This window comes from Oncorhynchus clarkii, chromosome 1, assembly GCF_045791955.1.
Source record: "Oncorhynchus clarkii lewisi isolate Uvic-CL-2024 chromosome 1, UVic_Ocla_1.0, whole genome shotgun sequence".
NCBI lineage: Eukaryota > Metazoa > Chordata > Actinopteri > Salmoniformes > Salmonidae > Oncorhynchus > Oncorhynchus clarkii.
Window position 1 is genome coordinate 77,364,863 of NC_092147.1, and position 25,023 is coordinate 77,389,885.

A 25,023-nucleotide genomic window follows, 5' to 3' on the forward strand; every position below is an offset into this window, starting at 1 on the left:
CATTCGACCACTTCGAAATTCATGAGTGCGCATTTCAGATTTTCTGCAGCTACGGAGAGGGATACTAAAAATACATGGACTAGCTTGTTAGCTAGATCTCAACAAATGTATGCATACTTACACTTCAGTTGTGCATTTTGTTTAATTTCAAGACTATCCTTCCTCGCCTGAAGAGCACTACAGTGTATTTTTAGCCAACATGGCTGAGGACAGCGAGTGGGTTGTGGAGAGCATCGCTGGATATTTGGGAAGTCCTGAATGGGTCATTCCATACACTGACTTCTTGGAAAACAAATGCACAGGTAAGAAAGGCCATTTGTTTTTCTACGTTTTACGATAAAGACAATTATTATAAACGGTTTTCAGGACCAGGATTACACATGCTGGAATCATCATTGGCACCCCTGCTCGAGTGAGCTAGCTATCAAGCTGAATAACAGCCAGCTAGCTAGCGTTAGCTATTAAATCTAGGTGGCATTAGCTAGCTAAAACTTTTACTGTAGCTAGCTAGCTTCAAGCGCGTAATGTTTTTGTTTTTGTTGGCGAAAGGGAGCAGTGATTTTCCAGCTCAGTTGTTTGGCATGCGTCAGTGCTTCACATGTTTGAGCGACATTCATCCAACATGTCTTATTATAGCTTAGTTAATACTTTAAGCAAATAAACTAGTTATCCACTGGGTGAAACAGTATACATATGTGCGTAGAGACCACTCGAACGCCTAGAAAGTTCCGATTCAAACGCACAATTCACCAGATCTGCATTAGAATGATCACCAACTATTGAGTTTCGCTGATCAACTCTCTGCATTTACTTCCGGTATGTACTTCCAAAAAATGTCTAAATAAAAATGTACAAGCAACCGAAAAACATCCAGTGTGATATGATTGAGCTGTTGTATTCTTCCGACCTGATCGTGGCAGTAATTTGTGATTTTTTTTTGGACCTTTTTTGGAAGTACATACCGGGAGTAAATGAAGATACTTGCTCAGCGAAACTCCATATTTGGTTATCAACGAATTTACATTATAACGCTTACAGTGGGGAATCGGCGCTTTCTGGATGTTAGCATACAGATACTGGTGCACACACTGGTTGAATCAACTTAATTGGTCAACGTGTTGTGACATGGAATCAACGTGAAAAATTCATTGGATTTGAAAAAAGTCATTAACCAGTACTGTTTTCATCTCATTTTAACAAGCGTTGTAAACATTGAAATTAGGGTTGAACTCGAATACATTGACTTACAGGTAAAAGTTTTGTTAATGTCATTAATTTGGCATCTTATTTATAGGGCTAATGTAATGGTACCCCATTCATAGACGCCAACTGCTTTAGCCCTATTGATGATAGTATCTTCTTTATGGGAGTTTTTTGAAAGCTAACACGCATCGCTTGCCGTACTGTTTTGTAAACATAAGGACCATATTTCATAACAGCGAGAAATAATTTTCTAAAAACAAAAGGTTAAATTGATACACACATTGTTAGGGTTAATGTTCCCACACAGCCATATCCATGTTTCAGCGCTTGTTTACTGAAGACGAGGTGCTAGTTGGCTGTCTAGCATGCTCTGAACACCTGTGTGGAAGCGTAACTCCAGAAGTGTAGTTTCGTGGGATGGAGGCAGCCATAGCTGTTTAGATCTGTAACTGCTACAGTGTAGTTTTGCCGGATGGAAGCTCCCATAGCAGTATAGATCTGTGCTACAGTAAGTATATTTTAAATTTAAAGGATTGTTTCTCGCTGATGAAAGATAAGGGCTATATATTTCAAAAGCCATATCACAAGCAACTACTATTGACATTTATAAAGGTTAAACCACAGCGTAGGGATTGTAGTTCACAATGAGGTAGCCGTAGGGGAAGTTAATGGCTGAAAACTGTAGGGAGAAGGCAGAATGCCGCCTAAAGTTTTAAAAAAAAGCTAATGTAATGGTAGCTGACTACTTCTAAACTTCCAAAGATCCAATCAACCATGGACGAATGATGGTATACCTAGCCACAAGCTGAAATTATGGTGTTCTTTGTTTGGTAAATTAGATGTAAGTGTAGACTACATAAACCCAAGCTCAAGTTAGGAGTTACATTCAACTGTTCAATGTTATTTAGGTAGTCTATGCAAATGAGCATGGAAGCTGTTCAATGTCTCAATGTTTTGACATGATACACCATTTGTTCTTAACTGACTTGCCTAGTTAAATAAAGGTTACACACACCACACTGACCAAAAAGTTATTTTGTTGCCATTTACGTATGTCCTCTTACCAGTAAAACATAATCAAAACCAATTTCTTTCATTTACTTGCTGTGCGGTTTCGTTGTTCAGTCGTTTCATTCTCAACCAGGATTTCTATGGAATGCCATTTGGGTCTTTGCGTGTCAAAAAATATACTATTAATATTTTTTTTTCTTTTTTTTCTCACCGTTATCTAACCAGGTAGGCTAGTTGAGAACAAGTTCTCATTTACAACTGCGACCTGGCCAAGATAAAGCATAGCAGTGCGATACAAACAACAACACAGAGTTACACATGGAGTAAACAAACATAGTCAATAATACAGTAGAAAAATATATATACAGGTAAGGCTATTTGAGTGTCAAATAACACTATTTGAGTGTCAAATAACACTATTTGAGTGTCAAATAACACTATTTGAGTGTCAAATAACACTATTTGAGTGTCAAATAAGTTTGTTGACCAAACAGGACCTGAATATGACTGTCACATAATTTAAGGCGTTAATACATTTTTTACATCGTTATTACACATTGATTACACTATTACTCGTATTTCATATGTCACAAAGATTCATCGATATGTATGCTATGATGCTGGCTACAGTGCTGGCCATTAAAAAAGGGCAATTAATTATATTATCTTGGCATTAATGGATTTCACCTTAGAGTTGTCTCACTGAAATGTTGTTACTCTTTCAAATGACTGTTTGACTTGTTGACTGCTCAATCCACACTGCAGACATTGTGGGCTAGTTTAGGAAGGCTGTGCTGCACGTATAGCGCAAAATTATAACGCAAAATCTGCACATATAGCTCAAAATCTGATGACCGAATGGTAAAGAACATCTAGCCGCTCGAGAGCATCCTTACCTGCCGATCTATAAATTATGTTTCCGTAATCTAGCATGGGTAGGATGGTCATCTGAATCAGGGTTAGTTTAGCAGCTGGGGTGAAAGAGGAGCGATTACGATAGAGGAAACCAAGTCTAGATTTAACTTTTGCCTGCAGCTTTAATATGTGCTGAGAGAAGGACAGTGTACCGTCTAGCCATACTCCCAAGTACTTGTATGCGCCGACTACCTCAAGTTCTAAACCCTCATAGGTAGTAATAACAGAGGGGCATTCTTCTTACCAAACCACATTACCTTTTGATTTGGAGGTGTTCAGAACAAGGTTAAGGGTAGAGAAAGCTTTTTGGACAATAAGAAAGGTTTGTTGTAGAGCATTTAACACAGAATCCGGGGAGGGGCCAGCTGAGTATAAGACTGTATCATCTGGATATAAATGGATGAGAGAGCTTCCTACTGCCGGAGCTATGTTGTTGATGTAAATTGAGAAGAGCGTGGGGCCCTGGATTGAGCCTTGGGGTACTCCCTTGGTGACAGCCAGTGGCTGAGACAGCAGATTTTATACACTGCACTCTTTGAGTGAGGTAGTTAGCAAACCAGTTATCTAGAAGAAAAAGAAACGCACACCTATATGGCTGAGACGCAAAGAAAGTTCAAGGAGAGGGGCTACAAGAATGATCAGATTAATATTGCCATTGAGAAAATTCAAAACAAAACGAGACATTACCTTTTTCAAGGTCAGTCTCGCAAAAAGACGCATTCTTGCGTTCTAACTACCCGCTATTCAAAGTGCTCTGAACAAATTAAGGGAATTGTTCACAAACATTGGCACATCCTAAAATCCGATGATAGTCTCGGTAATGTGTTTTCGGACCTTCCCTTGGTCGTATTCTCGCGGGGCAGAAATCTCAGAGACCAATTGGTACACTCTGATTTACCACCCCAAGATATTCCTGAACAACGTCTATTTGCGCCCCTACTGGATGGAAATTACAAATGTAATGGCTGTGCTCAATGCAATGGCACTTTATAAATGTAGATCCTTCAAACACCCACAAACAGGGAAATCGATCCCAATCAAAGGTGTTATTACGTGCTCCGCTAAGGCAGTTATTTATCTTATAACTTGTCCTTGTTGTAAAAATTATGTAGGTTAAACAAAGCGCAAATTAAAAGTACGTATCTCAGAGCATCGTAGCACCATTAGGTGTAAAAACTTTCTTATCCAGTTGCGGCCCACTTCTTGGAGGCAGGCCACTTGATTTCGTCTCTGCGTTATATTGGCATCGAACATGTCACCCTCCCTAGGAGAGGGGGTGACCTTGATAATTTATTGTTAAAACGAGAGGCTGCCTGGATCTTTAATTTAAAGACCCTTGCGCCCTTCGGTCTCAACGTAGACTATCCATTTGTTGTTTGTATGTTGTTCTTTGTATGACATTTTAATATTTGATTATTAACCAATGATATTAGGCCACTCTTGGCCATGATTACAGACACCTGTGTCTTTTGACACTATATAAACGAGTCATCCCGCAGTGTTTGTGAATATACCCTGATGAAGACAGTTTGGCTGTCGAAACGTTGGTAATTACATTTTTGCATCTGAGCTCCTAGAGTGTGCGGCACTCTTTTATTTTATTTTCAAGTTAGCAAACCAGGCCAAAAGCTTTGGCCAGGTGAATAAAAATAGCAGCACAATATTGCTTAGAATCAAGGGCGAGGGTGACATCATTAAAGACCTTTAAGGCTGCAGTGAGACATCATAACCTGAGCGGAAACCAAATTGCATACCCGAGAGAATACTATAGACATCAAGAAAGCCAGTCAGTTGATTATTAACAAGTTTTTCCAACACTTTTGATAAACAGTGCAAAATAGAAATAGGCCTATAACAGTAGGATCAGCTCCTTTAAGTAAAGGATGAACTGTGGCTGCCTTCCAAGCAATGGGAACCTCCCCAAAAAGGAGAGACAGGCTTTGCGATGATAGGGGCAGCAACCTTAAAGAAGAAATGGTTTAGACCCTCTGACCCAGATGTTTTTTTGGGGTCAAGTTTAACCTCTCTGGGGTAGGCGGGACGCTTGCGTCCCACATGGCCAATAACCAGGGAAAATGCAGAGCGCCAAATTCAAATACATTTCTATAAAAATCTAACTTTTATTAAATTACACATGCAAGATAGCAAATTAAAGCTACACTCGTTGTGAATCCAGCCAACATGTCAGATTTCAAAAAGGCTTTTCGGCGAAAGCATAAGATGCTATTATCTGATGATAGCACAACAGTAAACAATGAGAGAGTAGCATATTTCAACTCTGCAGGCGCGACACAAAACGCAGAAATAAAATATAAATCATGCCTTAACTTTGACAAGCTTCTTTTGTTGGCACTCCTATATGTCCCATAAACATCACAAATGGTCCTTTTGTTCAATTAATTCCGTCGATATATATCCAAAATGTCCATTTATTTGGCGTGTTTGATCCAGAAAAACACCTCTTCCAACTTACGCTACGTCGCTACAAAATATCTCAAAAGTTACCTGTAAACTTTGCCAAAACATTTCAAACTACTTTTGTAATACAACTTTAGGTATTTCTAAACGTATATAATCGATCAAATTGAAGACGGGATGATCTGTGTTCAATACAGGAGCAAAACTAACTGATGCTACTTTTCTGGTTACGCGCCTCTATCAAAAGGTACACATGAAGTGACGTTCGTTCTGAGCTATGGTACTTCTTCATTACACAAAGGAAAAACCTCAACTAATTTCTACAAACTGGTGACATCCAGTGGAAGCGGTAGGAACTGCAGGAAAGTCGATTAGAATTCTGGATTCCCCATGAAAACATATTGAAAAGACAGTGACTTAAAAAAAAAATCTGAATGGTTTGTCCTCAGGGTTTCGCCTGCTAAATAAGTTCTGTTATACTCACAGACATGATTCAAACCATTTTAGAAACTTCCGAGTGTTTTCTATCCAATACTAATAATAATATGCATATATTAGGATCTGGGACAGAGTAGGAGGCAGTTCAGTTTGGGCACGCTATTTATCCAAAAGTGAAAATGCTGCCCTCTACCCTAAACAGGTTAAGGAGCTCCACCTCGGACTCAGTGACTGGCTGCAGGGAGAAACTTTGTAGCGGGCATGGGAAAAAGAGGGAGAAGCATCGGGGATAGTCGCGTTAGAAGGGGTGTAAGATGAGGAAATGTTGGATGGGCAAGGAGGCATGGCTGAGTCAAATAGGAATCCTGACTTAATGAAGTGGTAATTTTAAAGAGCTCAGCCATGTGCTTCTTGTCAGCAACGACTACATCATCAACATTAAGGGACATGGGCAGCTGTGAGGGGGAGGGTTTATACTCCAGGACTTTGACTGTTCTCCAGAACTTATTGGGGTTAGACCCACAGAAAGAGAAGCTTTTCCTTCAAGTAACTAACTTTGGCCTTCTGGATAGCTTGAGTACACTTATTTCTCATTTGCCTGAACGATAGCCAGTCAACCTGAGTATACGTGTGCCAAGCCTTTCGCCAAATGCAATTCTTGAGGTGGAGTAACTCTGCGAGATCACGGTTGAACGGGGGGCTGAGGCTGTTTTTAATTCTCATTTTCTTCATGGGGGCGTTTGTTAACAATACCACTGAAAATATAAAAAAAGGTCTGAGCGTCTTCGACAGAGGGGATCAGCTGATTCTATACCATTTTACAGAGGCCAGTTCATGATTTAAGGCTTGCTCGTTCAAGTTTTTTAGCAAGCGTCTATGACAAATCAGGACAGGATTTTTCACTAAGCAGCCATTACGAACACAGGCTGTAAAACAGTGATCACTAAGGTCATTACAGAAAACACCAGACTAGATTATTTGTGAGGATAACATCGAGGAGAGTGGATGTTTGGAGTCATACCTTGTGGGATTGGTGATAATCTGAGAAAGATTTAGGGAGTCTCATTGCTTTAGGACTTGGTCAGGTGGTTTAAGCATGTCCCAGTTTAGGTCACCTTGCAGGACAATTCCTAACTTAGTGTAAGGGGCCAGGGGATAGCTTAGGGCAGGTAGGGTACAGGCCGGTGCTGATGGAGGACGATAGCACCCATCAACAGTAATCAAATAACTATTTGAAAGTTTAATGCTTAAAACCAGCAAATCAAATTTTGGGGGGATTATTGAAATAGACAACTGAGGTGAAGGTGATCCTTGGTAAAGATTATTACTCCTCCACCTTTGGAAGATCTGTCTTGCCGAAAAAGGTTATAACCAGGAAGGTTAACATCAGTATTCAAAACACTGTTCCTTAACCACGTCTCAGTGATGACCAACACATCTGGATTGGAGCTGTGAACCCACACTTTCAATTGATCCATTTTAGGTAATTAGCTTCTAGTGTTAACGTGCAGAAAACACAGGCTTTTACGAGAGCAGATATCAGAGCACACGTCAGAATTGGGGCTAGCAACAGTAGTTGGGCCAGGGTGTACAGTCTTGGCCAAAAGATTTGAGAATGACACAAATATAAATTTTCACAAAATCTGCTGCCTCAGTTTGTATGATGACAATTTACATATACTCCAGAATGTTATGAAGAGTGATCAGATGAATTCCAATTAATTGCAAAGTCCCTCTTTGCCATGCAAATGATCTGAATCCCAAAAGAACATTTCAACCCTGCCACAAAAGGACCAGCTGACATCATGTCAGTGATTCTCTCGTTAACACAGGTGTGAGTGTTGACGAAGACAAGGCTGGAGATCACTCTGTCATGCTGATTGAGTTTGAATAACAGACTGGAAGCTTCAAAAGGAGGGTGGTGCTTGGAATCATTGTTCTTCCTCTGTCAACCATGTTTACCTGCAAGGAAACACGTGCCGTTATCATTGCTTTGAACAAAAAGGGCTTCACAGGCAAGGATATTGCTGCCAGTAAGATTGCACCTAAATCAACCATTTATCGGATCATCAAGAACATCAAGGAGAGCAGTTCAATTGTTGTGAAGATGGCTTCAGGGTGCCCAAGAAAGTCCAGCAAGCACAAGGACCTTCTCCTAAAATTGATTCAGCTGCGTGATCGGGGCACCACCAGTACAGAGCTTGCTCAGGAATGGCAGCAGGCAGGTGTGAGTGCATCTGCACGCACAGTGAGGCAAAGACTTTTGGAGGATGGCCTGGTGTCAAGAAGGGCAGCAAAGAAGCCACTTCTCTCCAGGAAAAACATCGGGGACAGACTGATATTCTGCAAACAGTACAGCGATTGGACTGCTTAGCACTGGGTTAGCCATTTTCTCTGATGAATCCCCTTTCCGATTGTTTGGGGCATCCGGAAGAAAGTTTGTCCGGAGAAGACAAGGCGAGCGCTACCATCAGTCCTGTGTCATGCCAACAGTAAAGCATCCTGAGACCATTCATGTGTGGGGTTGCTTCTAAGCCAAGGGAGTGGGCTCACTCACAATTTTTCCTAAGAACACAGCCATGAATACAGAATGGTACCAACACATCCCCCGAGAGCAGCTTCTTCCAACCATCCAGGAACAGTTTGGTGACGAACAATGCCTTTTCCAGCATGATGGAGCACCTTGCCATAAGGCAAAAGTGAGTACGTGGCTCGGGGAACAGAACATCGATATTTTTGGCCCATGGCCAGGAAACTCCCCAGACCTTAATCCCATTGAGAACTTGTGGTCAATCCTCAAGAGGCGGGTGGACAAAAAAAACACATTCTGACAAACTCCAAGCATTGATTATGCAATAATGAGCTGCCATCAGTTGGGATGTGGCCCAGAAGTTAATTGACAGCATGCCAGGGCGGATTGCAGAGGTCTTGAAAAAGAAGGGTCAACACTGCAAATATTGACTCTTTGCATCAACTTCATATTAATTGTAAATAAAAGCCTTTGACATGTATGGAATGCTTGTAGTTATACTTCAGTATTACATAGTAACATCTGACAAAAATATCTAAAGACACTGAAGCAGCAAACTTTGTGGAAATTAATATTTGTGTCATTCTCAAAACTTGTCCACGACTGTACATGCACATTTCCAGATATCATCAACAGAAATGTAATCAAGGCATGGCATAGTACAGGGAGAGCTCTGCAGTGCTGATTTATTACTTTTGAATTTGCATCAGATGTCAACAAGATCATATTGTATAGAAATTTCATCAAGTAACATGAATACAAAGCTGGCGAGAGGTGGTTAGAATAGGATGGGAGGCCAAAAGTCTGTGTAACCAATAGAGAATCAGAATCCCGAGTGTGGGAACAAACAGTCTGTCCCGCGGTTGGGTAAAGACAGTTTGTAGTCAACAAAGTATGCAGGAGTCATGATGCAAATAGAAAAATAGCAAGATGCACAAGAAACAAATAAAATATATAATGACTTGGGGCTAGCCATTGTAAGTTGTAAGAGTCACCCGCCCCAACAGTGCCTGTGTGCTGGAGGCGAGCGAAACCTTGGGAGAGAGGGGTGAGTGTGGTGGAGGAACCTGTACCAGACGGGGAGAAAGGCCAGGGCAGACGGTGAACAGAGAGGGGTGAGTGTGGTGGAGGAACCTGTACCAGACAGGGGGAGACAGGCAAGGGCAGACGGTGAACAGATTGCCAGGTGGAACCCAGGGAGAAGGTGTCACACCCACTTGGAAGAAGCTTTTATTTCTGGAGGCAGATTTCTTGTAGAAAATGCCAGGAAATGGTCTTTGAACAGCAGGAGGGGGCTTCAGAGGATGCTTCAAAGACTCCTGACACTTGTTGGGCCAAAAGCTCTTTTACTTCACACCTTAGTGCTAATTGAATGTGTATCTGGTCTGTCCTTTCAACCCTGAGACCTCAGTTCCAGGTTAGAATGGTGTCCTCAGGTCTCTGCTGTTTGTTTGCTAGAGCACCCTCTGTATAGCTTGGAAAAATAACCTTGGAAGCAGTAATCTCTCCAGTTAATTTTGGTCAAAATTAGGTTATAGGTTTGGAGTTTTTGTCTGGAGGGAAGGCCATGCTGTGGAGAGTAGCATCCTGCATATGTTCCTGCCAAAAAATTCAAGTTTATCTAACTCAATCTATCCTTTTGTAAAAAACATGTTGAAAGATGTGAGCTCCCATTCTCTATGAGGGGGGCGTGTTTCCACCTCATGCCAGATATTATGTCAAGAACAGCGCAAATAAGCAAAGAGAAACGACAATCCATCATTACTTTAAGACATGAAGTCCGTCAGTCCGAAAAATAACTTTGAACATTTCTTCAAGTGCAGTCTCCAAAACCATCAAGTGCTATGATGAAACTGGCTCTCACGGGGACCACCACAGGATAGGAAGACCCAGAGTTACCTCTGCTGCAGAGGATAAGTTCATTCGAGTTACTGGCCTCACAAATTGCAGCCCAAATAAATGCTTCACAGAGTTAAAGTAACAGACACATCTCAATAACTGGTCAGAGGAGACTGTGTGAATCAGGCCTTCATGGTCAAATTGCTGCATAGAAACCACTAGTAAAGGACACCAATAATAAGAAGACTTGATTGGGCCAAGAAACACAAGCAATGGACATTAGACTGATGGAAATCTGTAATTTGGTCTGATGAGTCCAAATTTTGATTTTTGGTTCCAACCGCCATGTCTTTGTGAGACTCGGAGTAGGTGTACGGATGATCTCTGCATGTGTGGTTCCCACCGTGAAGCACTGGGGTGTGGGGGTGTTTTGCTGGGGACACTGTCTGTGATTTATTTAGAATTCAAGGCACACTTAACCTCTTGGAACTACCCATCCAGGATCCGGGATAATTGTCATCAACTACACTAATCACTAATTAGCATAGCGCAACGGTCAAATAATCTTACTAGAAAATATTAATATTCATGAAATCACAAGTGAAATATAGCGAAACACAGCTTAGTCTTTTGTTAATCACCCTGTCGTCTCAGATTTTGAAATTATGCTTTACGGTGAAAGCAAGACAAGTGTTTGTGTAAGTTTATCGATAGCCTAGCATATCATTAGCCTAGCCTAGCATATCATTATGTCCAGCTAGCAGCAGGAAGCTTGGTCACGAAAATCAGAAAAGCAATCAAATTAATCGGTTACCTTTGATTTTTGGATGTTTTCACTCACGAGACTCCCAGTTAGACAGTAAATGTTCCTTTTGTTCCATAAAGATTAATTTTTTATACCCAAAATACCTCTGTTTGTTTGTCACGTTATGTTCAGAAATCCACCGGAAATAGCGGTCACGACAACACCGGGGGAAAAAAATCTAATTATATCCATAATATCGACAGAAACATGGCAAACGTTTTTTATAATCAATCCTCAAGGTGTTTTTCAAATGTCTATTCGATAATATATCAACCGGGACAGTTGGCTTTTCAGTAGGACCGGGAGGAAAAATGGCTACCTCTCTCTTTTACGCAAGAATCACTCAGAGCCATCAGCTGGCCACTTACGCAATGTGGTCGTTTACGCTCATTCTTCAACATAAAGGCGTGAAACTACGTCTAAAGGCTGTAGACACCTTAGGGAAGACGTAGAAAAAGGAATCTGGTTGATATCCCTTTCAGTGGTCAATAGGGATGCATAGGAACACAAAGGTTTCAAAATATGAGTCACTTCCTGATTAGATTTTTCTCAGGATTTTGCCTGCAATATCAGTTCTGTTATACTCACAGACAATATTTTTACAGTTTTGGAAACGTTAGTGTTTTCTAACCTAAGCTGTCAATTTTATATGCATATTCTAGCATCTGGTCCTGAGAAATAGGTCGTTTACCGTGTCAGATTTAAGAGGCTTTACGGCGAAAGCAAACCATGCGATTATCTGAGGATAGATCATTTTCAACCAGAAATAGCGATATAATATATGCCTTACCTTTGAAGATCTTCTTCTGTTGGCACTCCAAAAGGTCCCAGTTACATTACAAATGGTATTTTTGTTCGATAAACTCCTTCTTTATATCCATAAAAACTCAGTTTAGCTGGCGCGCCTCAGTCAATAATCCACTAGTTTTCTCTCCTTCAAAATGCATACAAAATGAATCCCAAACGTTACCAATAAACTTATCCAAACAATCCCATCAACGTTTCTAATCAATTCTTAGGTACCCTAATACACAAATAAACAATATAATTTAAGACGGAGAATCGTTATTGTCTTTACCGGAGAAAAATACCAAAGAACGTGCTCTTATTCACACGCTTCGAAACACTACAGCCAAAATGGGAGAAACCTAGAAAAACTATGATTTCTGGCAAATTCTTCCAAACCCCAGCCTGAAATTCTTTCTAAAGACTGTTGACATCAAGTGGAAGCCCTAGGAACTGCAATCAGGCACGATTTCGCCCTATTATCAAAGTGCCAGCCATTGAAATCAGTGGTAGGGTGAAAAAAAGTTTTGGGGGATGGTTTGTCCACAGGGTTTCGCCTGCCATTTCAGTTCTGTTATACTCACAGACATTATTTTCACAGTTTTAGAAACGTTAGAGTGTTTTCTATCCATGTGCATGTCCTAGCTTCTGGGCCTGAGTAGCAGGCAGTTTACTTTGGGCATGCTTTTCATCCAGATGTCAAAATACCGCCCCCTGGCCTCCCGGGTGGCGCAGTGGTTAAGGGCGCTGTACTGCAGCGCCAGCTGTGCCATCAGAGTCCTGGGTTCGCGCCCAGGCTCTGTCGTAACCGGCCGCGACCGGGAGGTCCGTGGGGCGACGCACAATTGGCCTAGCGTCGCCCGGGTTAGGGAGGGCTTGGTCGGTAGGGGTGTCCTTGTCTCATCGCGCACCAGCGACTCCTGTGGCGGGCTGGGCGCAGTGTACGCTAGCCAAGGTGGCCAGGTGCACGGTGTTTCCTCCGGCGCATTGGTGCGGCTGGCTTCCGGGTTGGATGTGCGCTGTGTTAAAGAAGCAGCGGCTTGGTTGGTTGTGTATCGGAGGACGCATGACTTTCAACCTTTGTCTCTCCCGAGCCCGTACGGGAGTTGTAGCGATGAGACAAGATAGTAGCTACTACAACAATTGGATACTACGAAATTGGGGAGAAAAAGGGGTAAAATTCAAAAAAAGAAAAAAGAAAAAAAGAAAAATACCGCCCCCTATCCCAAAGAAGTTAAGCAAGGCACTTAACCCTATTTGCTCTTGTAAATCTGCTAAATGGCTAAAATGTAAATTAAGAATGTATGTCAATAAGCAGTGTCATCCTACTTGTTTAATTCAGATATTATGCATGCAAGTTTGCATAGTTGACCAATTTAGCATTTTCTTTCAGTTTTTGATGACGATGATGAAAATAAATTGACTTATACAGAAATCCATCAGCAGTACAAGCATTTGGTGAGTAGCTAGCTACAGTCTTTGGAATGGCTTGCAACATTATTATGCATTGGGTTTCTTATTATGATGATTTATCGTTACACATGTATCTAAAATAGACATATTCTGGAAGGGTCTGCAATTCCATAAATTAGTCCTGAATCAAGATGTGGAATGGCTGAGTTAGTCATGAATAGTTTGTCAGTGTCTTAACATCAAATGTTTTGTCTCTGGAAAACAGTGATGCAACTAGCTACATTTACTTTCAGGTGGAGAAGTTGTTAGAAACCTACATGCAAGAGGTTGGCATCGATGAGCAGCAGTTTTTGGAGGCCTGCTCCTCTCCTTTTGCCAAGTCCAAAACCTTACAGGTAAGCTCGATCAGCTTTCCTATACACTGCCACAAATTATGCCAGCTACGTAGATGTAGACGGATGAGTGTGCACCTTTACAATACAAATGGGTTGAGAACAGAACATCTAGATATTTACATATCCTTCAGTGCTTTACACAAGTCAGTGGAAGGAAAATGTAAACCATTGCTCTGAAAATACCTAGGTCTATGTTTGGGCCAGGGCAAGAGCTCTCTCTGGATACAGCATTAAAGACTCTCCCTAAAAATAACATTATGTCAATGCCACTCCGATCTGTCACTTGCCTGCTGTGATGACATATATAGGGGATTTGTATTATGTTGATGTCTAATGGTTGCTGGGAACTTGCCAGCTATTGGTCTCTTTTTTTGGACTCTGGCCATACTGAAAGATGTATCTGGGCGGAATTCAATAGCCTCCATCTCAGGACAATTCATTTAATGCACCATCAATGTAATGACGGAGTTAATTTGTGATGACTCATCAAGTAATGTAATACACAGTACGTCTCTGACAGTAGAGATGAGCTCTTTGACATCCCAAAGGCCTAGTTGCCTTTTGATGAAGCCAAGCGCTACAAAGTTCAGGTCTGCACTGAACTGGAAGCTAACCAAGTCATTTGGAATAATTATTGCACAGTTTTATTTATTTGTTATTTTACCAGGTAAGTTGACTGAGAACACATTCTCATTTGCAGCAGTAACCTGGGGAATAGTTACAGGGGAGAGGAGGGGGATGAATGAGCCAATTGTAAACTGGGGATTATTAGGTGACCGTGATGGTTTGAGGGCCAGATTGGGAATTTAGCCAGGACACCAGGGTTAACACCCCTACTCTTACGATAAGTGCCATGGGACCTCTAATGACCTCCGAGAGTCAGGACACCCATTTAACGTCCCATCCGAAAGATGGCACCCTACACAGGGCAGTGGGATATTTTTCTTTAGACCAGAGGAAAGAGTGCCTCCTACTGGCCCTCCAACACCACTTCCAGCAGCATCTGGTCTCCCATCCAGGAACTGACCAGGACCAAACCTGCTTAGCTTCAGAAGCAAGCCAGCAGTGGTATGCAGGGTGGTATGCTGCAGGTCAGGAAGGAGGAGTGGACAGTGCCAGAGTTGAACAACTCTAATGAGGTAGTTTACTATGGGATGGGTTTCTACAGGGACTCCCTGTGATATTGTTACAATTTAACTTTGGGCCCTATCTAATCAAACTCAATTACCAGGTTTCTGGGATAAATCCCAAACTATTCTTCTTGCACTACAAGTATGCCTAGGTTATGCACATTTGATGTGTGTAGATAAACAAACAATGTTTACAGTGTTTCTTTTAGTGCAAGAATACTCACTTATCCTGGAGACCTGTTTACTGATTTTATGAAATGGGCCTTCGGTTGTAGCCTGGTGGAACAAGCCGAGCGCATCGGTCAGTCTGCTTGACCAGGCCACTTCGGTTGTAGCCTAGTGGAACAAGCCGAGCGCATCGGTCAGTCTGCTTGACCAGGCCACTTCGGTTGTAGCCTGGTGGAACAAGCCGAGCGCATCGGTCAGTCTGCTTGACCAGGCCACTTCGGTTGTAGCCTGGTGGAACAAGCCAAGCGCATCGGTCAGTCTGCTTGACCAGGCCACTTCGGTTGCATGGCAAGCAATCAAGAACAAGAAAGGTACAGATTGAACTACCTGTGAAGAAATGTAGGCTACATATTAATGACTTGAAGGCAAGCTCCTTTCAGTTCTGCTCATGCTGTTACCTGCTGTCTCCATGCCAACTGTTTTGACAGTTCACCGCCCACTAGGGCGGGGTTGTGATACTACTTAATTACCTTGCTGAAGCATTTCCCCGAGGTCTGAATCTGAGGACCTTTTCACCATTGAGCCTAATCCACACCTTTCCCAACCCTTTACCTTCCTACTAATGGTAGGGAATATGAACTGTCAGAGTGGGGAAATGTGATAGGATTGGGTGTGCTCTCATGAAAAAACATTCAAGATAACTTTCAGCCTAGATCTTCTTGAAATGCGTCTTCCCGTCATGGACTGAGGAGCATGCCCCATCATGTTCAACTCCATGGTCAAAGAATGCATGGCCCTGCATAAAAATACATAATAGGAAATAGTTCAGGTACACAATGATGCATTCTGTTTCTCCTCCATCTGCTGGTGTTGTGAACCTGAGACTGTTAAACATACAGGAGCTCAGGTAGACCTGATCTATGACCAGATTAGTGGGTCAGGCCTTAAATCGGGTTAGTGAGATACAGGAACAGCTCGATGGAGCTATTCCTGATGGAGAGTGTTACTTAGTCTCAGAGCCAGCGGTGCCCTCTGGGACATACCTAGGCCAGAAAAAGACCTTGGTTGTGATTTAAGTTACCAGGAGGCACATAATGTAGGCCTCAGGACAGAGAGAGGAAGAGAATTCAGAGCTGACTCAGTTTCAATTACAGTGCCAACTGCCAAGGTTGCACAACCCAGAGGCAGAGAACTCAAAGAAACAAGTACAAATATGAATAATTCATAGGACTTGTTAAGATGGTTAGCAGATGTAGAACAGTATTCATGCTTATTATTAACTGTACCTTTTGTACAGACTGTATTCCAGCCCGTCCTGGCCACAGACGACTTCCAGATGTTCAGGTCTCTCATGGTGCAGAAGAACATGGAGCTCCAGCTCCAGGCGCTGCAGGTCATTAAAGAGAGAAATGGTACACCTTTTCACTGTTGTCACACAACTCCTAATTAGGGTTGAACAAATCTGGTAACTTTCCCAACATATTCAGATTTTGCAGATGTCTTGATTGGAGGTTCCGCATTTCTTGCGTATTCCCTCCTGATTTGTGAAAGTTACTGGATTAATGCTTGCCTACCGTACCAGTTTACACACTACTCTATCATGCGGGTGTGCCCACACACACACAGACACTTGGCACAATGGCACCGATGAGCCTACACCGGTCCAAAACTGTTTGTTCTAATGCTCCCCTCCTGTGTGCATAGGCGCCCTGCCTGAGTGTCTCACAGATGGAGCAGACGTGATGAGTGAACTGGAGCAGCAGGAGATGAAGATTATACAGGAGGTTCTGAAGTAAGAGACTCATAGAACTGGGGCCATTACACCAGCCCTCATACATGCACTTTCATTTTATAATAATAGGGTTTTCATCAGGTTCTCATAGGCTTTGTTGTGTCGTTTCCTTTAGTCATTGGCGCACACGTAGGTTCCATAGTTTTGCCTGAGCACATTATTAGACCAGGAAAAACTACAGCTCCCGATAACCCCCCCCCCCCCCCCAAAGGAACAATAAAACAACAGAGGCTATATACATTATATATTATTCGTAGCGGTCTATTTACCACACAGACCGATGCTGGCACTAAGACCGCACTCAACCAACTCTATAAGGCCATAAGCAACGCACTCAACCAACTCTATAAGGCCATAAGCAAACAAGAAAATGCTCACCCAGAAGCGGCTCTCCTTGTGGCCGGGGACTTTAATGCAGGCAAACTGAAATCAGTTTTACCACATTTTTAGACTCTAGACCACCTTTACTCCACACACAGAGATGCATACAAAGCTCTCCCACGCCCTCCATTTGGCAAATCTGACCATAATTATATCCTCCTGATTGCTGATTACAAGCAAAAACTAAAGCAGGTAGTACCAGTGACTCGCTCAATACGGAAGTGGTCAAATGACGCGGATGCTACGCTACAGGACTGTTTTGCTAGCATCGACTGAAATATGTTCCGGGATTCATCCAATGGCATTGAGGAGTAACACCTCAATCATCGGCTTCATCAATAAGTGCATTGACGACGTCGTCCACACAGTGACCTTACCTACATATCCCAACCAAAAGCCATGGATTATAGGCAACATCCACATCGAGCTAAAGGCTGGTAATGGCTCACATCAACACCATTATCCCAGAAACCCTAGACCCACTCCAATTTGCATACCGCCAAAACAGATCCACAGATGATGCAATCTCTATTGCACTCCACACTGCCCTTTCCTACCTGGACAAAAGGAACACTTATGTGAGAATGCTATTCATTGACTACAGCTCAGCGTTCAACACCATAGTACCCTCAAAGCTCATCACTAAGCTAAGGATCCTGGGACTAAACACCTCCCTCTGCAACTGGATCCTGGACTTCCTGACGGGCCGCCCCAGTTGGTGAGGTTAGGTAGCAACACATCTGCCACACTGATCCTCAACACTGGAGCTCCACAGGGGTGCGTGCTCATTCCCCTCCGGTACTCCCTGTTCACCTACGACTGCATGGCCAGGCACGACTCCAACACCATCATTAGGTTTGCTGATGACACAACAGTGATCAACGACGAGACAGCCTATAGGGAGGAGGTCAGAGACCTGGTTGGGTGGTGCCAGAATAACAACCTATCCCTCAACATGAGCAAGACAAAGGAGATGATTGTGGACTACAGGAAATTGAGGACCGAGCACGCCCCCATTCTCATCAACGGGGCTGTAGTGGAGCAGGTTGAGAGCTTCACGTTCCTTGGTGTCCACATCAACAACAAACTAGAATGGTCCAAACACACCAAGATAGTCGTGAAGAGGGCATGACAAAGCCTATTCCCCCTCAGGAAACTAAAAAGATTTGGCATGGGTCCTGAGTTCCTCAAAAGGTTCTACAGCTGCACGATCGCATCACTACCTGGTACGGCAATTGCTCGGCCTCTGACCGTAAGGCACTACAGAGGGTAGTGCGTACGGCCCAGTACATTACTGGGGCTAAGCTGCCTGCCATCCAGGACCTCTACACCAGGCGGTCTCAGTGGAAAGCCTTGAAAATTGTCAAAGACCCCAGCCACTCCAGTCATAGACTGTTCTCTCTACTGCCTCATGGCAAGCGGTACCAGAGTTCCAAGTCTAGGACCAAAAGGCAACAGTTTTTACCCCCAAGCTATAAGACTCCTGAACAGGTAATCAAATGGCTACCCGGACTATTTGCATTATGTGCCCCCCCGCTGCTGCTACTCTCTGTTTATCATATACAGTGCCTTGCAAAATAATAATTTTGCACGCCCAATTTTTCAGTTTTTGATTTGTTAAAAAAGTTTGAAATATCCAATAAATGTCGTTCCACTTCACGATTGTGTCCCACTTGTTGTTGATTCTTCACAAAAAAATACAGTTTTATATCTTTATGTTTGAAGCCTGAAATGTGGCAAAAGGTCGCAAAGTTCAAGGGGGCCGAATACTTTCGCAAGGCACTGTATGCACAGTCACTTTAACCACACCTACCTCAATTAGGCCGACTAACTGGTGCCTGTATATAGCCTCACTACTATTATATCCTTAGCTTAGTGATGAGCTTTGAGGGTACTATGGTGCTGAGCTGTAGTCAATGAATAGCATTCTCACATAGGTGTTCCTTTTGTCCAGGTGGGAAAGGGCAGTGTGAAGTGCAGTAGAAAAGTGCATCATCTGTGGATCCGTTGGGGCAGTATGCAAATTGGAATAATGGTGTTGATGTGAGCTATTACCAACCTTTCCAAGCACTTCATGGCTACGGACGTGAGTGCTACGGGTCGGTAGTCATTTAGGCAGGTTACCTTAGTCTTCTTGGGCACAGGGACTATGGTAATCTGCTTGAAACATGTTGGTATTACAGACTCAATCAGGGACATGTTGAAAATGTCAGTGAAGACATCTGCCAGCTGGTCAGCACATTCAGTGTTACTTGCCTCGAAGCGAGCATAGAAGTGATTTAGCTCGTCTGGTGTCACTGGGCAGCTCGTGGCTGTGCTTCCCTTTGGAGTCTATAATAATTTGCAAGCCCTGCCACATAAGACGCGCGTCGGAGACTGTAGTATGATTCAATCTTAGCCCTGTATTGGCACTTTGCCTGTTTGTTTGTTCGTCGAGGGGCATAGCAGGATTTCTTAAGCTTCCGGGTTAGAGTCCCTCACCTTGAAAGTGGCAGCTCTGCCCTTTAGCTCAGTGCGAATGTTGCCTGTAATCCATGGCTTCTGGTTGGGATATGTATGTTCAGTCATTGTGGGACGACATCCTCAATGCACTTCTTGATAAAGCCAGTGACTGATGTGGTGTATTCCTCAATACAATCGGAAGAATCCCGGAACATGTTCCAGTCTGTGATGGCAAAACAGTCCTGTAGTTTAGCATCTGCTTCATCTGACCAGTTTTTGTTATTGACCGAGTCACTGGTGCTTCCTGTTTTAATTTTCGCTTGTAAGCAGGAATCAGTAGGATAGCATTGTGGTCAGATTTACCAAATGGAGGGCGAGGGATTGCTTTGTACGCGTCTCTGTGTGTGGAGTACAGGTGATCTAGAATTTTTTTCCCCTTTACCTTGAACCCTGTTAAAAAACCTGTGCTTTGAATTGAGGAGGGCAGTCCATAAGCACAGACAAAGGATATCAAGGATCTGGAAAAAAATCTTTATGGAGGAATGGTCTAAGATCCCTCCCTAAGTGTTCTCCAATCTCATAAAAAATGTAATAAAAAGGCTCAGTGCCATTATCCTCACAAGGTGAAGTATTCAAAACAGCTGCCAATAATCTTGAACCCCATCTTTTGGGAGAGAAAAAAAGTATTACTTTTTAAACAATCTTTTCTCTGAGAAATTGTATTAGTATAATAACATTTTCCTTTTTATTTTGCATACAATATAGCTCAGTATTTATTTATTTTATAGTCTCTAAATGGTGACAATAATGGCTGTGTTATTTAACATCGCTTTGTATTCAACTACAAGTAACACATTGAAACACACTAGTGCAACCCTATAAAACCATGGGGGTGTTTGATGTAAAGTAACCTCACTCTTATCATCTGAGTTAAACGACCATCTACTAGTAAACATATCTCCCCGATGTGTGTTTGTACAGGAGGTCAAAGGAGGATTATGACCTAGAGATGGCTCGGCGATTGCAGTCAGAGGAGATCGGCTCCACGTCCAGAAGCTGCTCTGATAGGCCAGTTCTAGAGGCAGTCAGCATCCAGAGGCCCACCTCCATTCAACAGACCAACAAGGTGAGTTATGAACCTAATACTGACTCATCAGTGTTGTAATACAAAAATACTGAACATAACTTTGTCTGCCTGTAGAATGTGATAAATGGTTCCTATTTCATGTATTCATAGCCATAGTATTCTTTTGAGCTATGTAGTTGAGCAGCAACACAAAAGAAGGGGAAGTGATGAGTACAGCAGCTTACAGTCCCTACATATCACGTTACTAGACAGTCTTCAATCAATCAACTAATGCAGAGTGGTACATGATCTGGCAGATATCCAGCCCTGTTCTAGGACATGGACTCACATTGTTAACTAAAGGTTTGACCTGTAACACTGTTTTTTCCGCATTATCGTTACAATATATGTTTTTTTAGCATGTATATTAACCTAAAGTGAGGTATGTGACAACTCTCTTGTATATTGCACATGCTCAGCCCAAGGCTGAGGTGAAGGTGTGGGACAGTGGTAGCCACCAGCCCTCTGTCCCTCTGGTCAATGGAAATGCAACGGTAACTCTCCTAGTAGTATAGTGCACACAGTCTGCTATTGCACTGTTAGACCTGTGGTCGCCCATAAATGTTAGCTGTACAACCTGAACTTTGTGAACATCAGTGTGGCATAACTAGAACTGCTAGATGCAATGACATGGCTGCCCTGTGCCTTCCATGTAGGTGAACAGTACATCTCCTCAGAGAGGGGAGCTGAAGGCTGCTGGAGGTAGTGGGCAGATGAGTCCAGCCAATACCAGCACATCTCCCCCTTCTAAGTTGGCATCAGGTAATAACTGTTACATTCAGTCTCCAATACTGTTGGCTGACTGTTTCCCCTCCATATACTTTGGTGCTTGAAACAGTCTTCTGTTTCATGTTCTCAGTACATCTGCTCTATTACTAGTCTGTAGTGATGTACCTTCCCTACTGTTCACTGGATTTACTCTGCCCTCAGTTTATAGTATACACTAGTCTGTTCCCCTTGAAGCCTTTCCTGTAGTGTAGATATAGCACATGAATGCTAAAAGGTTCATCTACATTACATGTCCCTTCAAATTAGTGGATTTGGCCACACCAGTTGCTGACAGGTATATCAAAATCGAGCCCACAGCCTTGCAAACTCCATAGACAAACATTGGCAGTAGAATGGCTTTACTGAAGAGCGTAGGACCGCGTAGCGTGTAAAAAATCTTCTGTCCTCGATTGCAACACTCACTACAGAGTTCCAAACTGCCTCTGGAAGCATCATCAGCACAATAAATGTTCATCAGGAGCTTCATGAAATGGGATTCCTTGGCAGAGCAGCCGCACACAAGCCTAAGATCACCATGTGCTAAGCCAAGCGTCGGCTGGAGTGGTGTAAAGCTCGCCGCCATTGGACTCGCGTTCTCTGGAGGGATGAATCACGCTTCACCATCTGGCAGTCCGATGGAAAAATCTGGGGTTGGCGGATGCCAGGAGAATGCATAGCCATGCAATGCCAACTGAACATTTTGGTGGAGGAATAATGGTCTGGGGCTGTTTTTCATGGTGCGGGCTAGGCCCCTTAGTTTCAGTGAAGGGAAATCTTAACGCTACAGCATACAATGACATTCTAGATGATTCTGTGCTTCCAACTTTGTCAACATTTTGATAAAGGTCCTTTCCTGTTTCAGCATGACAATGCCCCCGTGCACAAAGTGAGATCCATATAGAAATGGTTTGTTGAGATCGGTGTGGAAGAACTTGACTGGCCTGCACAGAGCCCTGACACCTTTGGGATGAATTGTAAGGCAGGTTCAATCGCCCAACACCAGTGCCCGACCTCACTAATGCTCTTGTGGCTGAATGGAAGCAAATTCCAACATCTAGTGGAAAGCCTTCCCAGAAGAGTGGAGTCTGTTATAGCAGCAAAGTGGGGACCAACTCCATATTAACCCCCATGATTTTGGAATGAGATGTTCGACAAGCAGGTGTCCACATACTTTTGGTCAGGTAGTGTGACTAATGGAAGGTTATGTGTTGATGCAGAACCACGAGTCCTTCCTGCTGTGAGGGTTCCAGTGAAGGGCATAGAGCTTCCGGCTGTCTCCAGGGAGAAGGGCAGTAGCCAGGCAGTAGAGGGCTGGATAGAGGAGGCACGCAAGGAGGCTGGAATCTCCAAGCCGTTCACAGTGAGACTCTCCTACTGCATACACCATACAAAGGGCTTTGTGTTTTGGTTCATCATGTCACATGATAGATTTGAATGTTTATAAGGCTTTCCCAGAAATGAGAATTAGACTATTTACATTTTTCTGAGGATGGTGCTGAAGCGTCGGACATAAAAAGGGGGTTTGATGAAAAAGCTTTAAATCCAGGTCATGTGACATTAACCCTAACACAGGGCCATATGTCATGCGGCAGGCATGGGGCGGCAGGGTAGCCTAGTGGTTAGAGCGTTGGACTAGTAACCGGAAGGTTGCGAGTTCAAACCCCCGAGCCGACAAGGTACAAATCTGTCGTTCTGCCCCTGAACAGGCAGTTAACCCACTGTTCCCAGGCCGTCATTGAAAATAAGAATTTGTTCTTAACTGACTTGCCTGGCTAAATAAAGGTAAAATAAAAAAAAATAAAAAAAATGCACTCTGAGTAAACACCCAGGCAACATGACCAGTTTCGCTGAAGACAGATGGATTGTGTTTCTGATTGTGTTCAGGAGTTGTCAGCAGAGCAGCAGGTGCAACTCCAGCAGAGGGCGCTGTACCTGCGGCAGCAGAGGGACAAACTTCAGGCCATGAAAAGAGAGCAGAGACCCAAACCAGCCACACCAGAGGAACTCCCTGCCCCCACTCCCAGCACACCGGTAACAGCTTTCATTAGTGGTAGATAACAATGCACCACACCACAGCTGATGACTGCAAATTCAAGTAGAACTCTGCTAGCAAAGAACTTCGGTCAACTCTGGTCTGCCTGTGTCATGTTTTTAGTGAGTTTAATGCAACCTTCTCTATTGGTTTCCCTTGATTTTCTGTTCACATTATTCCCTTTAAAGTGCTTTGTTCCTGCTCTTTATTCCCCTCTTCTTTTGCTGCCTTGCCAATCAAAGGACTATGTTCCTAAAATGAACAGGGGTGGTGCTAGTAGTGTACAGGAAGAGATGGTCAATGCATCGCAGCCTGCAAGCTCTCTCGTTGGGGGACATAAACCCAAGGTGATCTGGGTTGAAGTGACAACTGTCTCCACTTTGTAGTGCTGCTGCCCCGTGTGCTTCTACTCTTCTACTATTCAGTCTAGATCGCTGAAGCTTTAGATTGCGCAATATGAAAAGGGTCATTTCCAATTGAGCCGGCATATGCAGTCGCCACTAACATCACTTTTAAATCAGGCTGAACTTGGGCGATATGGATTGAATAAAGCCCTTGCTGTAGTAGATGTGACGCTACCGTTCAACATTTGATACACTTTCTTGGTTTTCCCTTCAAAGGAGATCTCTGTCGAAGATAAAAAGAAGTTACAGAAAAGAAAACATCTGGCTGAAAAACTGAAAGAGGAAGTCATCAAGAAGTAACCCCCCCCCCAAGAGTTTAATTGTAGTCAAAATGGTCCGGGACTGTGCTTGAGAAGGGGCGAAAGGAAAGGTATTAAAATTGATCTTTATATAGAATCAGTGGTGCATTAATATTAACTATGTAAGATCATGTATGCTGTTTAATAAATCCTATTATTTTATACACTTTCTGCCAGAGATCTTGTGTAATAAACCTACTGGTCAGCATGGAAAGATGCAATTAACTTGTACATCCTGTTTTAAATCTACACGCATGGGTACCTCAGAGGCAAACCTACTGGATAGGCATTTGGACATTTTCAGCACTCAAACCAAATGAAAGTTTACAGATTAAATTCAACTAGTATCCAGAGTAAAATAAAGCTAGATCCACAACTTTAATGCCAGGGTCACATTTAATCTGAAAACGTATCAACTGTATACAAAATTTTAGAATGGAGATAGTGGTAGTAAATGCACTTTGTACACATTTTTCAGGGAGAAAAACCTCTAGACATTTGAAATTACATTTGGGCATTCACAGATGCTGTACGTACTCCGACAAATGCTTTCCACCTCTTCCTGACATCTCAAACTAAGTCTATCAGGGATAGGCAATAGCTGGGGGTAGAGGCCACCCAAAATCTGAACACAAGTGGGGCCGCAACGGCTCGCAGGTCTGCTTACACACATCCATACCCACAGATTCAGTCAGTAGGCCCTGGCCCTTTGGGTGCCGGAGCTAAAT

At 43.0% G+C, this 25,023-nt stretch overlaps 1 protein-coding gene across 4 annotated transcripts; it reads left to right on the top strand.

The window, feature by feature from the left end:
- Positions 1–24,459, top strand: LOC139417669 (cilia and flagella associated protein 36). Of its 4 annotated transcripts, none has more exons than XM_071166851.1 (10): positions 1–302; positions 13,339–13,403; positions 13,652–13,753; positions 16,349–16,463; positions 16,756–16,843; positions 20,648–20,792; positions 21,449–21,554; positions 22,778–22,920; positions 23,445–23,591; positions 24,213–24,459. In XM_071166851.1, the coding sequence occupies exons 1-10, from the start codon at positions 200–202 to the stop codon at positions 24,294–24,296; spliced, it is 1,098 nt and encodes a 365-aa protein (XP_071022952.1). In that variant the 5' UTR covers positions 1–199; the 3' UTR covers positions 24,297–24,459. The 4 variants fall into 4 exon arrangements, with proteins under 4 accessions (XP_071022952.1, XP_071022951.1, XP_071022953.1 ...); XM_071166850.1 differs by lacking the exon at positions 24,213–24,459 and adding an exon at positions 23,835–24,021 and having other exon boundaries at positions 34–302; XM_071166852.1 differs by lacking the exon at positions 22,778–22,920 and having other exon boundaries at positions 34–302.
- Positions 24,460–25,023: the final 564 nt, after the last annotated feature.

What these genes read in the sequence shown, in the direction of transcription:
- LOC139417669 (XM_071166850.1), top strand. Translation starts at nt 200, where the DNA reads ATGGCTGAGGACAGCGAGTGGGTTGTGGAGAGCATCGCTGGATATTTG. An exon ending in GGTCATTAAAGAGAGAAATG is followed by an intron (nt 16,464 to 16,755) that starts GTACACCTTTTC and finishes CTGTGTGCATAG; the next exon opens with GCGCCCTGCCTGAGTGTCTC. An exon ending in CCATTCAACAGACCAACAAG is followed by an intron (nt 20,793 to 21,448) that starts GTGAGTTATGAA and finishes CCTTCCATGTAG; the next exon opens with GTGAACAGTACATCTCCTCA.